The sequence below is a fragment of the Thunnus thynnus genome, chromosome 10 (assembly GCF_963924715.1).
Source record: "Thunnus thynnus chromosome 10, fThuThy2.1, whole genome shotgun sequence".
NCBI classification, from domain to species: Eukaryota; Metazoa; Chordata; class Actinopteri; order Scombriformes; family Scombridae; genus Thunnus; species Thunnus thynnus.
The window spans coordinates 5,742,624-5,762,404 of NC_089526.1; the positions used below are offsets into that span (position 1 = coordinate 5,742,624).

Genomic DNA, 19,781 nt, shown 5'->3' on the forward strand with positions numbered 1-19,781 from the left:
CTACATAGGTGACCTTGTTTAAAGAAATCATGAAATTTGCAGCAGTGAAATTCCTCTTTAAAGTCCCCTTCCACTAAAAAATGTGTTTTTCTTGTTCCATCAGTTGGATATTTGTGCGTCACTGTGCAGAATGTCTCTCTTGCATCTGAATTGAGCCAGAAACAGCATTTCGTTGTAGTTTTTCACCCCTTCGTCCATGATTGTTTCCCAAACATCCACTGATGTCCTCTGGCAGCTTTCTGGCCACCATCAGTGGCCTTGGACCGGCTACGTGCCATGTATCCTGGTTGTTGTAGGATTTCCCCCTTCAGATAAACTTGTAAATACAATTTTGCATAGATTGAGGACTGGATGCTTGGGGGGGGGGTCTTCTAATAGCCAGTATGAACAAGAGGAATGAATGTAGCAAGCAAAACCTGTTTCAGTGTTCATATGGGCACCTGACTGTTGTTTTGAAGGCAAACTTGAAAATTGTAAACTTATCCTTTAACACAATTATTTGTGACACCGAATTAAAGAAGAAATCTGTGCTGATTGGTTGCTGAATGTAAAGACGGCAGGTCTTATCTAATATGGGCCTGTCAGAAGCCAGACACAGAGGCAACATCAGTGCAAGAACACTGGTGTGATGCTGAGTTGAAACTCTTTGTCAAGACTGCAAAGGACAATGAATAATAACCCTCATCCCTGAAGTATCTCTGTCCACTCTGTTTATATGTTAACCTGAATGAACTGTAGCTGTCAGTGTATGGTTGGTGAAAGACCAGAGATACGGGCCCAGTGTTGTGTCAAAGACTGTTTCTCGATATTAGTTTCCTCTTGTCTTAACCTGAACCCAAACTTATCTCTAACCCCAACTAGACATCCTCTGAGACGTTTAAAGATCCCCATCAGACATTTATAAAGACATATAAAAATACTCTGCTTGGAACAATAATTTATGTTTGATATTGAATTTCCACCAAAAAAAGTATAATTACTACATTAAAATCCTTAAAATGGCATCTCCATCATTAAAAATTCCATAATCTATAAATATGCAAATGTTGTTCATTTCAAAAGTTTAACTTTTGGACACAAGATGTCTCCTACTTCACTGTAAAGTCCATTCTCAGTGTATGTGCACTGGACGCCTCAAGTTGCCACATCACACTTGTGTAAGTTACATACTGGAGCACAATTGGCTCCAAAATCAGCCCAGTTGGCAGAATAAAATATTGACATTGTACATTTCTGCGAACCATGGATACGTTGAATCTCTATGTTTCAATACACATCATTTCAACATTTCAACAATATGTAGCATAGAAAAAGTGACGTGGTGCCCCCGGACTTTCCCATCTTTCCCAGTCACCTCTCCAATCACCCTGTACCTGCAACAGTCATCACCTGATTGTCATCTGCCAGCACACATGCTCTTTTTTTCCCTGATCACTTCATTATTACTCCATTGTGTAAATATACCTGCCCACTTATTATTGTCTTCTGTCAGATTGCCAATGTTGCTGTGTGCCTTTGCATTCAGCCACCAAACCTGATCCTGGATCCTGGATCCTGTATAGCGAGACTAGTTTTTTTTTTCATATCACATTTTATATACAAGAGGAATTCAAGGTGCTTTACATAATGCATTAAAATATTAAAAAAGAAAAACAGCATAAATAGGGGATATGTAAAGATGTAAGAGCAAGATGGTTAATGAGGAGTACTTAAAGAGGAATTTCACTGCTGTAAATATGATGATTTATAAAACTAGGTCATCTACAGTATGTAGTAGAAATGTGCAATTATTTTCAAAATTGGTGTCCTATGACTAGATAAGACTGAGAAAAAGGCTGTAGATTCCCTTATCGCTCTAAAGGGGGAAATCCTACAACAACCAGGATACATGGCACGCGGTCCCATCCAAGGCCACTGATGGTGTGTTTATAGAACGCAGGTGGTGAATACGTTTCCTAGCATTGCAGCCAGTTATCAAAGACAAAGTTAGTATTGAGCAGCATTATATTTTTTATAAAGGCTTATATGTCATTTACAGAACATTTTTCGTCATCAAGTCCAGTTATATCATACTGGTATGAAAGGATCATCAAACAAATGGTGCACTGGAGTTACTTATGTGGCTCATTGCAAACCTACAGAGAGCTGCACACAAGCCAGAAAGCTGCCAGAGGACATCAGTGGATGTTTGGGAAACAATCATGGATGAAGGGGTGAAAAACTACAACGAAATGCTGTTTCTGGCTCAATTCAGATGCAAGAGAGACATTCTGCATAGTGACGCACAAATATCCAACTGATGGAACAAGAAAAACACATTTTTGAGTGGAAGGGGACTTTAAAGAGGAATTTCACTGCTGCAAATATCACGATTTCTTTAAACAACGTCATCTATGTAGTAAATATGTACAATTATTTTTGAAATTGGTGCCCCATGAAAAGTCCAGTCAAGTTGCAACTACTACTCAAATTCATGCCAAGTGTCAGGTGTGCAGAATTACATTATTTTGTGTAGCCTAAACCAAATTCATGTTATTCGAATGTTGCTGCAGTTGTAGGCAGTGTTTTTGCATGTTTCCAAGCCTCAGGCAATTTATTTTTATTCCCATATTATGCTGAATTACTCTGAAACTGCTTCAAGGCCTTTAAGCAGTACTTTATTCTCTGACACAGTGGAGTCATAAGAAAAGTATAGAATTTGACCAGCCTTCTCCTTTTAAAGGACTTTTCTAAACCAGCAAACAATGCTGGATTGACCCTTCAAGAATAGCACATATGTTACCGCTGTTTGCAGTCTGCATGAGTCGAGGGCTTTAGATAAACTTTCAATGGATCTAATACACACTTTCTCCATAGACTGCTGTTATCACAACAGCTGTCTCTGGGGTATTTATTTTTCCCGTCCTGCCTTCAGCTACACCCTTACATGCACAGTCTCCTGCATGTCAATGGAACTCACCATTCCCTGCCATACATCACCTGTCCATTAATGACCTGACCTCCAGATGACCCTGTACTTTCCCATCTTTCCCAGTCACCTCTCCAATCACCCTGTACCTGCAACAGTCATCACCTGTTTGTCATCTGCCAGCACACATGCTATTAATTTTCCTGATCACTTCATTATCACTCCATTGTGTAAATATACCTGCCCACTTATTATTGTCCTCTGTCAGATTGCCAATATTGCTGTGTGCCTTTGCACTCAGGCACCAAACCTGATCCTGGATCCTGTATGGTGAGACTAGGCAAGTTTATTTGTATATCACATTTTATACACAAGGGGAATTCAAGGTGCTTCACAGAATGCATTAAAATATAAAAAAAAGAAAAAAAAGCACAAATACGGGATATGTAAAGATGTAAGAGCAAGATGGTTAATGAGGAGTACATGGAAGGAGTACTTCCCTTATCGCTCTAAAGGGGGAAATCCTACAACAACCAGGATACATGGCACGCAGCCCATCCAAGGCCACTGATGGTGTGTTTATAGAACGCAGGTGGTGAATACGTATCCTGGCAGAGCAGCCAGTTATCAAAGACAAAGTTAGTATTGAGCAGCATTATATTTCTTTATAAAGGCTTATTTGTCATTTATAGACCGTTTTTCCTCATCAAGTCCAGTTATATCACCCTGGTATGAAAGGATCATAAAACAAATGGTGCACTGGAGTTACTTATGTGGCTCATTTCAAACTGCACACAAACCAGAAAGCTGCCAGAGAACATCAGTGGACAGTCAAAAAACCTTTCAGTCTGCATTCTCTTCTTCTTTCAGCTTGGTTTGGAAAACAATAATGGACGAAAAGGTGAAAAATTACAACGAAATGATGCCTCTGGCTCAATTCAGATGCAAGAACAACATCATTTGTTTCTTCTTTGTGTGTTTACAGTTTGCAAAATACACATAATTGAATTTGTCCACCAGCTAGACGGTCAGCACAGAGTAAGGTGGTCTAATTCTCCAAATGGGACCATAATACCTAATTATGAGAAGGAAACTTCTCCATGGGCTGCTACTGTCACAACAGCTGTGTCAGTGGTTTTTATTTTTCCCATCCTGCCTCTGTCCCTGCCTTCAGTCACACTCTCACACACTCTCCAGGCCTCTGCATTTCCATGCAACTCGCCATTTACACCTTTCCCAGTCACCTAGTTCCAACACCCACCTGCCCACCTGTGTCTCCTGCTTATCCTGCTGTTTACAGTCAACATGAGTCAAGGGCTTTGGCCAAACTTTAATTTATTTAACACACTTCACACTTTCTCCATGGTCTGCTATATTGTGTCATATGTTGTCCTGTGCCCTGTTTTTCAGGCTGTATGTTTTAATGAACGCACTACAATTTGATGCAGTATTCAATGTTTAATATTGGCATATAAAACATCAAACAAAATTAATGGAACTACAGGTGTCATCTTCTAATTTACAACACCATCCACAGTTGCCGATCCCTGCCCCACTTGATAGGTGAAATTAATCTTATCTAAACATAAGACTGTTGTATATCAGCAATAAACAGCACATGCCCCAATAAGATGTGAACATAAATATCCCTGTGGGGTCCACATCGAATCATATTCATCAGCACAGCGCAGAGAGCGGCTTCTCATCTTCCTCTGAGCTCATTTTGCATGTCAAGGTATGTGGCAGTTTGGAGGGTTATTTCATTTTTATGTGTATTGTTGGTTACATATAATTACTTAATAACCATTAGTCATCATTTCATTTTTATGCACTTTGAATATTCAGGTTCTGGAACAAAGCATAAGATTGTTGGTCAGGGATAAACTTCATGAAGATGACGATGTAAATTTCTTCAGTGTAATTCTATTATTGACTCTGTAATCTGTCTCAACCAGAACAATGGCGCACGGTTCAGTTCTGCTGTTGTTGCTCCTCCTGGGGACGTGCTCGGCTTCTGCCCATCGTAAGTATGATCTGGCTATGTCTGTGATATAAAATTCTGCTGCCCTAAAATGGATAATTAGTAAATAATAAAGAGATGGTGGAGTGATATTAAAGATCAATGTGATGTTGGATGTGTTTAGATTTGATTCCAATTTTTGTTAATAACAGTGGGATCTCTGGTCTAAAGCTTCAATTACAAACTAAACAAAAGTCTAGAAGTGATAATGAAGGGTCACCACACCTCACACAAGTTTTTTTTCAGAGAGAAGTGGTTATGTTCATGTCACTTAGGGATGTTTAGTTTTATGTTGAATACAAATCAAACAGAATGTTTTATTTAGTTATTTGTGTAAAGCAGTGAAAGGTGACAAACCTTATGGCCAACAGTGATTGTTTTCTAAATTAATGCATATGCTATGGAAAGAAAGTAACTATTAAGCAGCTTATTGACTGATACATTTATTTAAGCTTAAAGTTGCTATAAGCAATATTTTTAACAATGTGACAATATGACAGAGGTCGCTTGTTGCGACTCTGCAGCTCCCCTCAGTTTAATGGAGCTGTATAGCAAATTTTAGCTCATTTTTCAGCTGTCCAGCTGCAACTTTACTCTTTTGGTTCACTGTCAGCGCTCACAGCAGCAGGCAGCTGTTTTCAGAGAAAAAGCTCTAAAACCCCACTGTAGACTACCTGCTCAGCACCAAACGACAAAAAGACACAGTTAGCAACTAGCTGGTGAACATAGTAGAGCATTTAGCAGCTAAAGAGCCAGATATAACAGAGCTAAAAGAGTGAATATTGGCCTTACACCAGGTGGACAGAAACAAGACTTCAAATGAATGATAATGTAGCTCTGTACCTGCTGGATGTGGAAAAAAGCAACTGTTTGTAAACAAGTTTTCCATTTCAACTTAAAGATGATGATAAGTCATTGTTGTGTTCACAACTTGTCACTGCTGCTTGCAAGATTTTACTTTTCGTCACAAAGATTGCGCGGTAAACAGCATAATTACAAAGTCAATCTGGACCAAAATGGTGGACCAAATGTCCCTATGGCCACACTGCTGACGTGGCTGAAGACAAGGCATTCCAATCATACTAACGCAGACCACATGATGGACACACAGAGTTTCTCGGGTGTGATGTAAATTCTTCCACAGGGATAACCAACATTAAGCAAAGAAAGAAAAAAATGTGTGTTTCTTTCACAGAAAATTTGGCCTTACGTGGCAAAGCAACTCAGTCACGCCGCGTCCAGGGAGCTCCTTACTATGCTTATGGGGCTGCTGACAACGCCATTGATGGAAACCGTGACGGTGATTTCACGTCCGGTTCATGCAGCCACACTGATCAACAGACCGACGCCTGGTGGAGGGTGGACCTGCTGGACTCTTATGTGATCACCTCTGTCGTCGTCACCAACAGAGTAGACTGCTGTGTAGACAGGATCAATGGGGCAGAGATTCACATCGGCAACATCAAGGACAATGTTACTGCAAACCAAGTGTAAGTGAACACACAGTAATTAGTCATTAGATACAGGACTTCTCCCTGGAAAGTGTTAAGCAGACATTGTAAACACCACAGATCCTGATGTAACCCGTCTACCCTCTATATATGTAGATGGCACCCTGAGTTCTTCATCCCAATTAACTTTGATATGGTAACTCTGATTAACATATTGTTATTTGTATTGGTTCACTCTTGAAACCTTATACCTCCCAGATATAACTGTATATTGTGAGACTACAATATAGCAAATAATTGAGTGTACTAGCCCTTTAACACAGCATCCAAGCACTGCAGTCTAATGTATGTATATGTTCTTTAACCTCTGAAATAATAAACACACCCGGACACCGTTTTAAAATTAAAAGAAGTAATTTTTTACTTTAATTGTAATGCAAAAATAGATAAATAAAAATAATAAATGTGTTCTCTATTTTCGTTTCAAATTACATCATACATGTTAGCAGGAAAGTCCCGCCCTCCAGGAAACACTGAGATTTAGTGTATTTAAGAGGTTTTTTTCACTTGACTGAGTATTATATTCATTTATAGCTCAAACATGTTCAATATTCATAAGTTTGCTATTAATGCAATCAAACCTTTAACGTAAAAGTCCATTCACAAGCCTGTTACCTTTAAATTTATACCACGGCTGTGTAGAATTATCGCTTCTCACTGATTCACCCCCAAGCAGATTGTCTATGTGTGTGTGGTCAAACCAAATGTAAAAATCAGTCAGAATAATAAATCTCCCACCGTACCTGTGAAACCATTTTCTGCCATCAGCTGTTTGTTGTTTTTGAGGGATAACATGTTGCTTAGTAATGCAGGCAGCAGAAATTCTAAGACAAGTGAACTATATTTAATTTATTAAAAAAAAGATTAATAATCTTATAAAAGTAATTGAACGACTGAAGTTTTGTTAATACATAACATTAAAGTACTTAAGTTATAAAATGTATTCATGCATTTTATAACTCTGTTTCCTCTCTCTCTTTTAGGGTTGGTGTAATTCCTAGTATCCCAGCAGGAGTGTCTTATACAGTGAATGTTACAGAAAATGTGGAGGGACGTTATGTGACTGTGGTTTTACCTGGTCCAAAAAGGATGCTCACACTCTGTGAAGTGGAAGTCTACGGGTACCGTGCCCCAACTGGTGAGAATTGAATGTGTGGCTGAAGACACACAAATTTAATTTGCTAGGTGATGCTGGCGCCTCATTTTCTTTACAGCTGTAGTCACAGCAGAATTTGAACAGCATTCATTTAAATGAAGAAAATGAGCGAAATGCATTTACTTCCTGCTGCAAATAGATCTCTGCTTTGCAAGGTGGTATCAATTTGAACTGAGGCCCCATTTACACCTGGCTGAGATCTGATCACAATGCAAGCCCAGCCACCTCCGAATATTATCTGGCCAAATCAATCACATTACAGTTACAATGTATTCTGAGTGCATGGGCACCTGCATTAACATGCGTTTTTCTTTACCCAGATAACATCCAGATACAGATCACATGTTAATGCCAGGTGTAAACGGGGTATAAATGTGTCTTAACTCGAACATGCAGTTAAAACATTTACACCTGATATTAAAATGCCATCTGTATCTGGATAAGGAAAACTATGGGCTCAAATTAGGGTCATAAGTATTGTCGCTGTCTATCACCGTATCTGAATGTGTGAAAACATTTTGTATGACTACATTCAAATGTGTGAATGTGTAAAAACGTCTTGATCAAATGAATTCAAATGTTTGAATGTGTAAAAAATATCTGAACAAATAGATTTAAATTTTGAAGCTGTAAGGAGATCTGTAGCTGTGCACGACATTTTGTGAGCAAATGAAAAAGATTTGCACAAATAATTTCCAATGTGTGAGTGCATAAAAAAGATTTGCACAAAGGTTTGCTGTTACAAAAAAATTTTACAGCTACACATCAGGTTTGCAGCTTGTGGGTGAAAAAAATTCAGACAGAACTCAATTGTATGTGTGAATCCCAAGTTTACGTCTAGGAATGAAATCTCTGAGTACAAATCAAATCTACGAGTACAAATACTTTTGTCCTACCTTTGACGCTTCCTCTTGAATAGCCAGTGGGGATGCTCTGAAACACTGTTGGCATGTCCACTGAGGGCACTGAAAGCACTCCCCCAACTGAACAGCCTCTGAGCCTCTGAACTTATTAATATGTATACCGAACTCCCTTATAAAGATACACAATTTAAAAGGCCTTGTTTGTTGGTGTAAAACAAGCAACATGGATGATATTTTAAAAATAAAGTAACGCTAGGAGCCACTGTTTAATTCGGCACCTATTTTGTAGGTAAATGTGGACTTATTACAGTAAAAATGTAACTTAAATGACTAGTTAACATGTGATCCATCACAAATCATTATGTTAAATTGTCATTTTTTTTAGTGGAGTTCGATGTCAACATTACTCACTTCTCTGCTGAAAAGTTTTATAAATTTTAATCATAGACAATTAGGATTCACGGGTAATCCGCTGTTACTGGTGAACGTGGCCATTTTTGTCAACAGTAGCACTGAGGGAATGATTTCAAACCCAGCTGAAGCGTCAGTTGTCGGGTAGAGTCAGAAAGCAGTGCTGGCCACCGCCTCCAGCTTCAGCTTCAGCAGTGGCTGTTCAGATGGGACGCCCCCAGGCAGAGGGAGAGCATTTGCTGGACAGCAATTCACCAAAAAGCACGCCGTGAGAGGCTTTTACTCCAAGGGTTACAGTCAAAATGAAGCTACAAAGGACTCTGCAGAGAAGTGAATAATGTTAACACCAAACTCCATTGAACTCCAAATACAAAACTTTGATTTGTAACTGCAAACCTTTGTGCAAATCTTATTTATACACTCATACATTGGAAATGATTTGTGCAAAATTTCATTTGTTCAAAAAATATCATGCATAGCTCCAGATCTTGAATTCATTTGATCAAAACGTTTTTACACATTCACACATTTGAATGTATTCATACAATATGGTTTCACACATTCAGATATGTATATGACACACAGCTACAATACTTAAGAAGCTATTTTGATTCCATCGAAAAATGCTAAAGCAAAATGCATTGTCATTGGAATGCAATTGGATTGGTAAGATAACATTTGGAGGTTGTCAGGCTCGCATTGTGATTGGATCTCAGCCAGGTGTAAATGTAATCTGTACATTATGAAGAGTTATTTAGAAAAGAATGGCGTCTGTTCGTGGCCACAGTTACCTGGGATGCAGATGTTTGTTGACAAGTTTGCCAGACAGGCCTAGCTAATTTGCATATTGAAATCCGATCACAATGTGGGCACAACTGAGAGAATGATTCAGAACACCAGTTAATACCAGGTGTAAATGGGACCATGGTGACACTCAGCAGTACCTGGTCTGCTGGTTTATTTAGAAAAACAATGAACATCTTTTAAATTAGTCTTTAGTTTCTTAAATGTTACTGGGATTCTGGGTAGTTGCCGAAAAATCTTTTGCAAATGTGTTGAATATCAAATAGGAAAAATAAACACTTTTGATTCTGATACACAACATAAAATCTGGCACATTTTCTACTGCCAACTGCTGGTGCATCCTTCAAGTTTTGCAACAAGCATCTGCACAACTATATAGAAACTCTCCATATTTCACTGCTGTTTACCACTACTGGAAAGGACAACAATGTGAAAATAGTTATGACTTTTAGATTCAAGACATCCACAAATTGGAGTCACTTTGTTCTGCAGATAGCAAGGAAAACTATGTATCAGTGCTGATGTTTGCAAATGTGTCCTTTCCTACAGGAGAGAACCTGGCACTCCAAGGAACAGCCACACAGTCATCACTGTTTACACATCTTGGCAATGCATATCATGCTATTGATGGGAATCGTGCCAGCAACTGGAACAGGGCCTCTTGCTCTAGCACTATCGATGAATACCGTCCTTGGTGGCGTCTGGACCTGCACAATACCTATAAAGTGTTTACTGTTACGATAACCAACAGAGATACACACCCATTACGACTCACTGGAGCTGAGATCCGCATTGGAGATTCTCTTGCAAGCAATGGCAACAACAATCCCAGGTAGTTTAAAGTTTGTCATTAATGGATATTCGTCATTAAGTTTGTTAGCAGTAATTTATATTTGTCAGAAAGAATAAGTTAAGAAAGTAATTTCTTTTTCTCCTAGGTGTGCTGTGATCTCACGCATCCCTGCAGGTTCTACCCAATCGTTCCAGTGTGACGGGATGGACGGTCGCTATGTTAACATAGTCATTCCTCGAAGAAAGGAGCTCCTGTCCCTGTGTGAAGTGGAGGTGTATGGCTCTCGACAGGATTAGACAATTTACATAGCCCGTATTTAGCTGATGCTTTTTTTTTTTTTATTCTGGTTAAAATCATAGTTTAAGCTTCCCTTATGACATTGACATCATTAGAGACAACATATGGTTAGATCACATTAAAGTTGAATTAATAAATGTTTGACCACTTGGGGGCAGAATAATTCCAAAACAACCTGACAAACACAGACCTGACAACATCATCTAGCTGAATAAAATTGTTGTGGCTAATATGTTAGCAAACAGTTGCATTCATTTGGAGTCATGTATCTACCTGCAGGATGAATGTGAATCCAATATCCAGTCTCTTTTTAGCTCTAGTTTGGTGTCCATGACTCCTGAGAAAAAATATCTGTTCTATAGCTTCTAGATACTAGATGAAGAGCTGAATTTGTCATACTTCTTCTAATTCATGATTTTATGTCTGCTGCAAAACATGAATCTTTTGCTCTTGATTTCACACAATTCTTGTTTGGCATCTGGACATTGGCTCTGGCAATTCTCACCTTTTAATCTGTTATCCAATATGTTTGAATTCCTGTTCAACCTTCTACCCAGTAACAAATGTACACTTATCCTAAGTTGACTACATATGTGTGTTTGCCTTATGCCTTTGTCCTCTTTCATTCTGATGTAGACACAGTAGTGTTGAAACATTAGTCTGCTTGCATTATTAAAGGCTGCATATCAATGAGTGTGGTCGTGTCTTTTCTCTCTTAAGTGTACTATGGGTTTATCAGAGCCTTTTGAGTAGTGAGACTAAACCATACAAATGTGTAAAACCAAAACAATAAGCAAAAGAGGCTAATAGGCTCTGTTGGTGATAATTATGTTTGTCACTACGAGTGACAGTTTTCTCATTACACGTAATAATGTAATTCGGTGTAGTGTAAATATCAGTATTGGAGCTTTGAGAATAGATGTAACAAAATATTGTGGAGGGAGCTTCATCTCTGTCCTTTCTAGACTTTTCTAGCTACACAGAGATGTGCAATCTAGCTTGTTGAAGCAGAGCTACTCAGAAAAAGAAGTAATCTCAGAGGTCAAACTTGGAGCCGCTGTATCTTGTATAGCACAAGTGACAGCAGAACACCAGAGTTTTGCCAAATATAACTGGCAGAGACTTTTTGTCCAATCATTCACAGCCTTTCCATTTATATCAATATTAATAATCATATGGCCCATGATCTGAATAAGGTATAACCCCAACTGTAATACCATAATATTCATAGTTACAGGTGCAAGTAAATTGTAGAGAATTTGATGTGTTTGTGTGTTTTCAGATCATAAAAAAGGGAAGTAGCAGAACACTGGGATGTTGACACACCCAAAGATTCAAGTGATACTAGCAAAAAACAAAGAAGTTCAAGAGAATGTTAACATTGTGCAAAGTAAAAATTTGCCACTAAGCATTTTCTGAATGTTTGATTACTGTTGTTTTTATACGATTTTTATTCTTTGCCTGCACCTGTCTGATATTTTGGGGACATCTCAGGGGTGCACTGTAATTTAAGTGTCAAGGATGCCCACAGTTTGCACCTAGCACTGCACACCTGCACATAGAGAAAGGCATGCAGCCACTATTTTCTTCTATTTTTCTCACATTGGTGAGGGAGCACTGCAAAACCCCTTTAGTGTAGGAAGTTACAGTTGTCTTGCTGATATGCACTGAAGTGGTTGATTATAACTCTGTATTATACTCTGTTTACCAGTTAAAGACTTCAAGTTATTCACCCATGCTCAACCAATCCTTTCCACTTTCTTTAAAACCCAGCAGGCTTGCTTCTTTTTGGTTTTGTAGTGGCCTTTCCAACCCCCATTATGTCTAACATGTCTTGAGTTTTTAGAAGACTATTGTAGAAGCTATTATCAAGTGTTTGTTCACTTTAAATTGATGTATAGCTGAGTGTATGTAGGTAAGTGTTTCTATTATATGTGAATGTCTTTGTGTGTATATTACATCATTACATTTTAATAATCTGTTTTTTATTTGCATACAGCAATTTAAACTATTCATTTTAATCAAACCCTAGTCTGCAGCGGTTGAGGTCGGCACCCAGTGACACCACTAAGTTATTGTATTATTTTGATTTGATCAAAGTTATATACTCTTTATTGGTAAGAAAATTGGTTTGTATTGTGTGATCTTTCGCATACTTGTTGCCATGCACTTGGATAACCTCTCATATTTAATTCACAAATAGCGAAGTGAAATACATGCACATGGGAGTAAACCAGTGCAACATGATTGGACACTGTTGACATGAATATGAACTGATTTCTGATGATTGGTTGGATATGGTTCAACTGATGTAGAGGTGAAGAAAAAGATGCATATAAATAGCACAGCAGTGTGTTGTTTTACAGGATTTGACTTCTTTTTAGTTGAATCATCAGACTCCAGGAAGAAAGCGCTCTCTGTGTCCGGGTCTCCAGGTAACACCTTTCATTTCTTTCTGCATCAGATCATCTTAGTAGACCAAGTTCTAAGTATCCAGGCTCTCTTGACTCACTTTTCACTGCCTGAGAATAATACTTTACAAAACATTTTACAGCGTCATCGATGGAAACCGTGACTCCACTTTCACGGCCGGTTCATGCACCCATACTGATGAACAGACTGACCCCTGGTGGAGAGTGGACCTGCTGGACTCCTACATCGTCATGCTGATCTCATGCACACGCTTGTCCTCTGCTAGAGTTGAATTGTCTAGCACTTTTTTCCATGCGACCTGTGGTAGAGTTAACCTTGGAGACAAAACACAAACTGAGAGGCAAGTTTTCAGAAAAGTGTAAGGTCTTTATTGAATTGACAACATGCAAAGACGAGTTATTCTGCGCAGAGCAACTAACATTGTCAGGCAATACAATCTGATTTATACTTTAGAATGATATGATGTGAACACACCTCAGATCCTCTCATTGGTCTTTTCTTATTTATCCTAGTAACTCCCCTAAAATATCACTGGTTAAAATATTAAAGAGTAGTTCACAGGTTTATTTACTTTGTCTGTTTATGCTTGGTAGACTATTGATTTTGTCTAGTGGCGGGGGCACCCTGCCCCTCACCAACTCCACTTCTGTGTCTTGTCAGTTAAACAGTTTCAAAAACAAGAGAGGCTATATGGGCTTCAAAATATATGAATAGAGAAATCAAATAAAGAACATATATCTAGTACATTAAGAGTACGTGAGTATATATGCACTTAAAGAATATATGTATGCTTAGAGAGTATATATGCATTACATCATAAATCTTCAACACATAATCAAAAACAATTGCATTATACTATGAATTTTCAACAACAGACGCACAGTGCAAATCACAGTACAATTTGAACCTGACAGGATCAGCCCTAAGGTCCCTCATCAGATGGTGATAATCCACATGCTCCTGTCTTGAAGCCAGGGTAGGAAGTAGGCTACGCCAAGTCTCTAAATTGCGTCCATGTTTCCCTCATTTGCGTCTTTTCCTCAGCCTTTGCATTGATTCTACAGTCTCTAGAACTCTCCTGGAGGGATGAACACCATTCTTCAAAAAGATATTCCCCCATTTGGTGTTTTGATGATGATGGTGGGGAGCACTGTGTAACATGTCAGTCCAAAATCTCCCATAGGTGTTCAATTGCATTGAGATCTGGTGACTGTAAAGGCCATAGCATATGTTTCACATAATTTTCATACTCATCAAAGCATTCTCGCCTTGTGAATTGGGGTATTGTCATCCTGGAAGAGACCACTCCCATCAGATTAGAAATCTTTCATCATAGGATAAAGGTGATCACTCATTCACTGATTTGCAGTGACCCTTCCCTCTAATGGGACAAGTGGACCCAAACCATGCCAGCAAAATGCCCCCCAAAGCATAACAGAGCCACTGTATCCCCTCACTGTAGCTAGAAACAGAAGGCACCGGCCATGTCTATGGGAGTGTGTCTGTGTGTTCGCATTCAGTTCAGCCTCTGACTGACCTCAACTCACCATGAACTCCAGCTGCAATCCTGTTTGCCCAAGTTGAAACATTTTCAACTCGCTCGGACACAAATTTGCGTCTTTGCATTGACTTTGTATGTAAACGCGCCACATAAAAGATTTGTATTGCATTTGGTGCTCATAAATAACACATGATGGATGACATACAGTACAGCAAAATTAGCCAATCAGAAACAAGAAACAAGAGCCACTGTATCCCTTCACTGTAGCTAGAAACAGAAGGTACCGGCCGTGTCTGTGGGAGTGTGTCTGTGTGTTTTTGTTCAGTTCAGCCTCTGACTGAACTCAACTCACCAGGAACTCTGGTTCTTTTTTATTTCCCTCCAGTCTCTCTCCTTTGCCCTGTCCATCCTGTATGTTCATCAGGTACATTCATGAAATGCTGCGATATGTGCAAATTTTTTGCTCAAGTTTAAACATTTTCAACTCGCTGGGACACAAATTTGCATCTTTGCATTGACTTTGTATTGCATTTGGTGCTCATAAATAACACATGATGGATGACATACAGTACAGCAAGTATAGCCAATCAGAGACAAGGATTTAAAAAACCTCTGCACCATTCTGTATTCTTTAAAAAAAGTCTTTATATCCTTTCAGTGATGTTACCCTGCAAAAGCCTGTAGAACTTTTTTTGTCTGTGTGTAAAATCTTTCATATCTCCAGTAGCAATTAACACACCAATAATCTAACATATTGATAATATACAGTTTAAATAGGTGTCAAATGTAATGGAATTAAATAAGATGTCGAATTATTTCTAATGTTGATAGATGGGGTACATTAAAGACAACATAGATTAAGGAGAATTTAGTACCACATAGACAGACAGTGAAGATGCATGAAAAGTGATTGCCAACAAATCCCTGCTAGTTTTATTCTTGCCATTTGCAGAGTAGTGTAACTTTAAGACGTGTTTGAACACAATAGAATACAACAGTTGCAAATAGTAGGCTATTTGAATGTACAGATAACTGATTATTCATCATGACACATGGTATATTGTATAGTCACAAAAAAATAAATAACTTAAGATTTCAGTCCTGTTTGATTGGGCAACACCTGTGGTCATCACTGTAGCAGCAAGTGCGGTTTAACACTACAGCAAACACTCTTCGGTCAGCTACTTTGTCAGAAATACTACAGTGGAGCAACTGGTGTATATGTTTACTGTACAGCCAAATGTAAACAGTTTTTTTCAGCTCAAATCCAAACACAAACACCCTACTAACAGTTAGGTGTTTTTGTATGATGGATAAATGTATGTAACTGATGAGTCATGAAAAATATTTTTACATTTTACAAGAAAAGAAAAGAAAAGTTCTCACATCTCTCTTCTTTCATCTTTTTCTTGTTCTTCTTGAAGTTCAAATAGTCAAAATGTGCTTGAAATGTTACTTGCAGTTTTAATTATATCAATGAATCGTTCTCTTGTTTGTCTCAACTAGAATTATGGATCACAGTGTGTTATTTCATTTGCTGCTCCTCTTGGGGATGCACTCGGTCTATACCTATCGTAAGTATGATGGGGGAATATCTGTATTTATGTGTTAATCTTAAAACATCAAATCATCAAATTTCTCAAAATACACATCTGGTGCTGTAATTTAATATCTATATGTATTTTAATAATGGCTAATATATTATATACAATTTAGAAAAGGTGGAGGTATGATAAGATTGCTGTACTGTCAATATAAACCTGTTCTGTCACAACTGAAGAAACTTTTGGTGGGTAAATTTTGCTCCCACTATCAAAAATCTAGGGACATTTAGACAATTTCAGGAGCACTAAACCAACATGGTAAGAATAATTTGTGCATTTTTTAACCTTATAAAAATCTTATACAAATCAGTCACGGTCAAAGTGTCTGACAGACCAACTGACCAACTGACATCCCTAGAGACACACCACTGACAGGCCTTAAAAATTCTTTAAATCACAATAATGCAGATCACAGGTTGGGCATACAGAGGTTTTCAGGTGTGATATAAATGCCTCTACAGTAATAACCAACATTAAGTTTTGGGGAAAACGTGTGTATTTCTTTCATAGAAAATGTGGCCTTGCGTGGCAAAGCAACTCAGTCACACTGCTCCCAGGGAACGGAGAATGTTTTTGGGGCTGCCTACAATGCTATTGATGGAAACCGTGAATCTAGTTTCTCAGCTGGTTCATGCAGCCACACTATGGAACAGCCCAACCCCTGGTGGAGGGTGGACCTGCTGGAGTCCTACATCGTCACCTCTGTCGTCATCACCAACAGAAGAGACTGCTGTGCAGACAAGATTGATGGAGCAGAGATTCACATCGGCAACTCTTTACAAGATAATGGTGCCACAAACCCAGTGTGAGTGCAACTCTGTACCTTTATATCTTCCAGAGAAACTGAACTTTGATCATCATTTTCTTTTGCAGGATTTCAATGTCAGTTATAAGGATTAAACGTTCAACCTCGGTCCAGTCAGCCTAGTCACAACAACCTGATTCTTTAAGAATGACGCTACTGTCAGACACCACCAAGTAGATACAGAACATAATTAATGAGCTGCTGTATCTCTTTCTCTTTTAGGGTTGGTGTAATTTCTAAAATCTCTGCTTGGGATTCATTCAATCTGACTTTCAGTAATCGTGTGCAGGGACGTTATGTGACTGTGCTTCTACCTGGTTCACAAAGGACTCTAACACTCTGCGAAGTGGAGGTTTATGGGTACCGTGCCCCAACTGGTGAGAACTTGAGCCATACTATGTTGTATAGATGAAGTGAATGTGTGGTATTTATTCTCAACTAATCAGTCGCTATATACTCACAGATCAGAGGTTGATATCAGACTGTCCAGCCTGAAAGTCCCACAAAACCCACAGCAGATTTAAATATTGCAAGGATTTTATTTTCCAAGGATGTGGACAGGCACAGTCAGTATGGTATTATGGACCATGTAGGCTAGACAGCCTGTTAGATTCAGGACCAAGATGTTCTTACAGTTCATGTGATATATTTTTTCATATATTTACAAAAAAAACTGAATGAGGAAACAGGACAACAAACATTTTCAGTTTAGCCCAAATCAGTCCATCAGCAGTGTAGACCGCTGTCCATGGTGCTGAACCTAATGATGTGATCTCTGAAAAAACATTATATGATCATAATGTGTGCACCACTGCCAAAAAACCAGAATGCATTTTAATACCAGCTATAAATGCAAAACCCATGAATTAAAAGTTTTTATTCAGATAATGTATCCAGATTCAGAACACATGTTCATACCAGGTGTAAATGGGAACGCAGTGAGACTCAGCAGTATCCAGTCAGCTGGTTTATTTAGAAAAAATGATGAACATCTTTTAAATTATTCATAGGACATAAGAACTGATAAATCATATAAAGAAATATTTCTCAAAAGTTGCTGGGATGTTTGATGGTTTGCAAATGTGTTGAATAATAATAGGAAAAATAAACACTTTGGATTCTGATACACAACATAAAATCTGGCACATTTTCTATTGCCAACTGCTGGTGCATCCTTCAAGTTTTGCAACAAGCATCTGCACAACTATATAGAAACTCTCCATATTTCACTGCTGTTTACCACTACTGGAAAGGACAACAATGTGCAAATAGTTTTGACTTTTAGGTTCCACAAATTGGGGCCACTTTGTTTTAGAGATAGCAAGGAAAACTAGGTATCAGTGCTGATGTTTGCAACTGTGTCCTCTTGTACAGGAGAGAACCTGGCACTTCAAGGAAAAGCCTCACAGTCAACATTGTATTCATATCTTGGCGATGCATATCATGCTATAGATGGGAATCCTGACAGCAACTATGCAGATGGCTCCTGCACTTTCACAACATACATACCCAGTCCCTGGTGGCGACTGGACCTGCGGAAAACCTATAAAGTGTTTTCTGTTAAGATAGTCACAGAAGATTATTACTCATATACACTCAATGGAGCTGAGATCCGCATCGGAGATTCTATTGTGAACAATGGCAACAGCAATCCCAGGTACCCTAGAGTCCATTAATTAAAATACTACTATGACTAAAAGTTGGTCATTAATGGATATTTGTCATTGGGTTTGTTAGCAGTAACTTATATTTATATTAACCTTTAAAACCAAAAATGAATAGGCTTATCCATTTATTAAACTGATCACTCAATAAGTACACAAAATAATTTATTTTTCTCCTAGGTGTGCTGTGATCCCAGAAACCCCTGGAGGTTTTGTCCTAACGTTGGACTGTAACGGGATGGACGGTCGCTACGTTAACATAATCATTCCTAATAGAACGGACTACCTGGTCCTGTGTGAGGTGGAGGTGTATGGCTCTAGACTGGATTAGATCTGACAAGGTTTAAAATGTATAACAATGACAATTTACATAGCTGGTATTTAGCTGATGCTCTTTTACAGATTCTGGTTAAAATCATAGCTTAAGCTTAATTTATGACATTGACATCATTAGAGACAAAATATGATTAGATCATATTAAAGCTGCATCAATAAATGTTTGACCACTAGGGGGCAGAATAATTCCAAAACAAGCTGACAAACACAGACCTGACATCATCATCTAGCTGAATCCAATATTCAGTCTCCTTTTAGCTCTAGTTTGGTGTCCGTGAAACATGAACCTTTTACGCTTGATTTCACATAATTCTTGTTTTTCTGTTTTTAATGTATGGGTTTGGCATCTGGACATTGGCTCTGGCAATTCCCACCTTTTAATCTATTACCAATGTTTGAATTCCTGTTCAACCTTCTACCCAATAACAAATGTACATCGATCCTAAGTTGACTACATATGTGTGTTTGCCTCATGCTTTTGTCCTCTTTGATTCTGATGTAGACCTGGTACTGTTGAAACATTAGTCTGCTTGCATTATTAAAGGCTGCATATCAATCAGTGTGCTCCTGTCTTTTCTCTCTGAAGTGTATTGTGGGTTTATCGGAGCCTATCGGAGACTAAACCATATAAATGTGTAAAACCAAAACAAGAAGCAAAACAGGCTAATAGGCTCT

At 38.5% G+C, this 19,781-nt stretch overlaps 1 protein-coding gene across 1 annotated transcript; it reads left to right on the forward strand.

The window, feature by feature from the left end:
• Window positions 1-16,871: 16,871 nt before the first annotated feature.
• Window positions 16,872-19,341, forward strand: LOC137190885 (fucolectin-1-like). Its single transcript, XM_067600604.1, has 4 exons — window positions 16,872-17,106; window positions 17,329-17,483; window positions 18,481-18,763; window positions 18,951-19,341. The coding sequence occupies exons 1-4, from the start codon at window positions 16,946-16,948 to the stop codon at window positions 19,099-19,101; spliced, it is 750 nt and encodes a 249-aa protein (XP_067456705.1). The 5' UTR covers window positions 16,872-16,945; the 3' UTR covers window positions 19,102-19,341.
• Window positions 19,342-19,781: the final 440 nt, after the last annotated feature.

Coding starts and splice junctions, on each gene's coding strand:
- LOC137190885 (XM_067600604.1), top strand. CDS start 16,946: ATGGAACAGCCCAACCCCTGGTGGAGGGTGGACCTGCTGGAGTCCTAC. Junction 17,107..17,328: donor AATGGTGCCACAAACCCAGT/GTGAGTGCAACT, acceptor TTTCTCTTTTAG/GGTTGGTGTAATTTCTAAAA. Junction 17,484..18,480: donor TGGGTACCGTGCCCCAACTG/GTGAGAACTTGA, acceptor CCTCTTGTACAG/GAGAGAACCTGGCACTTCAA.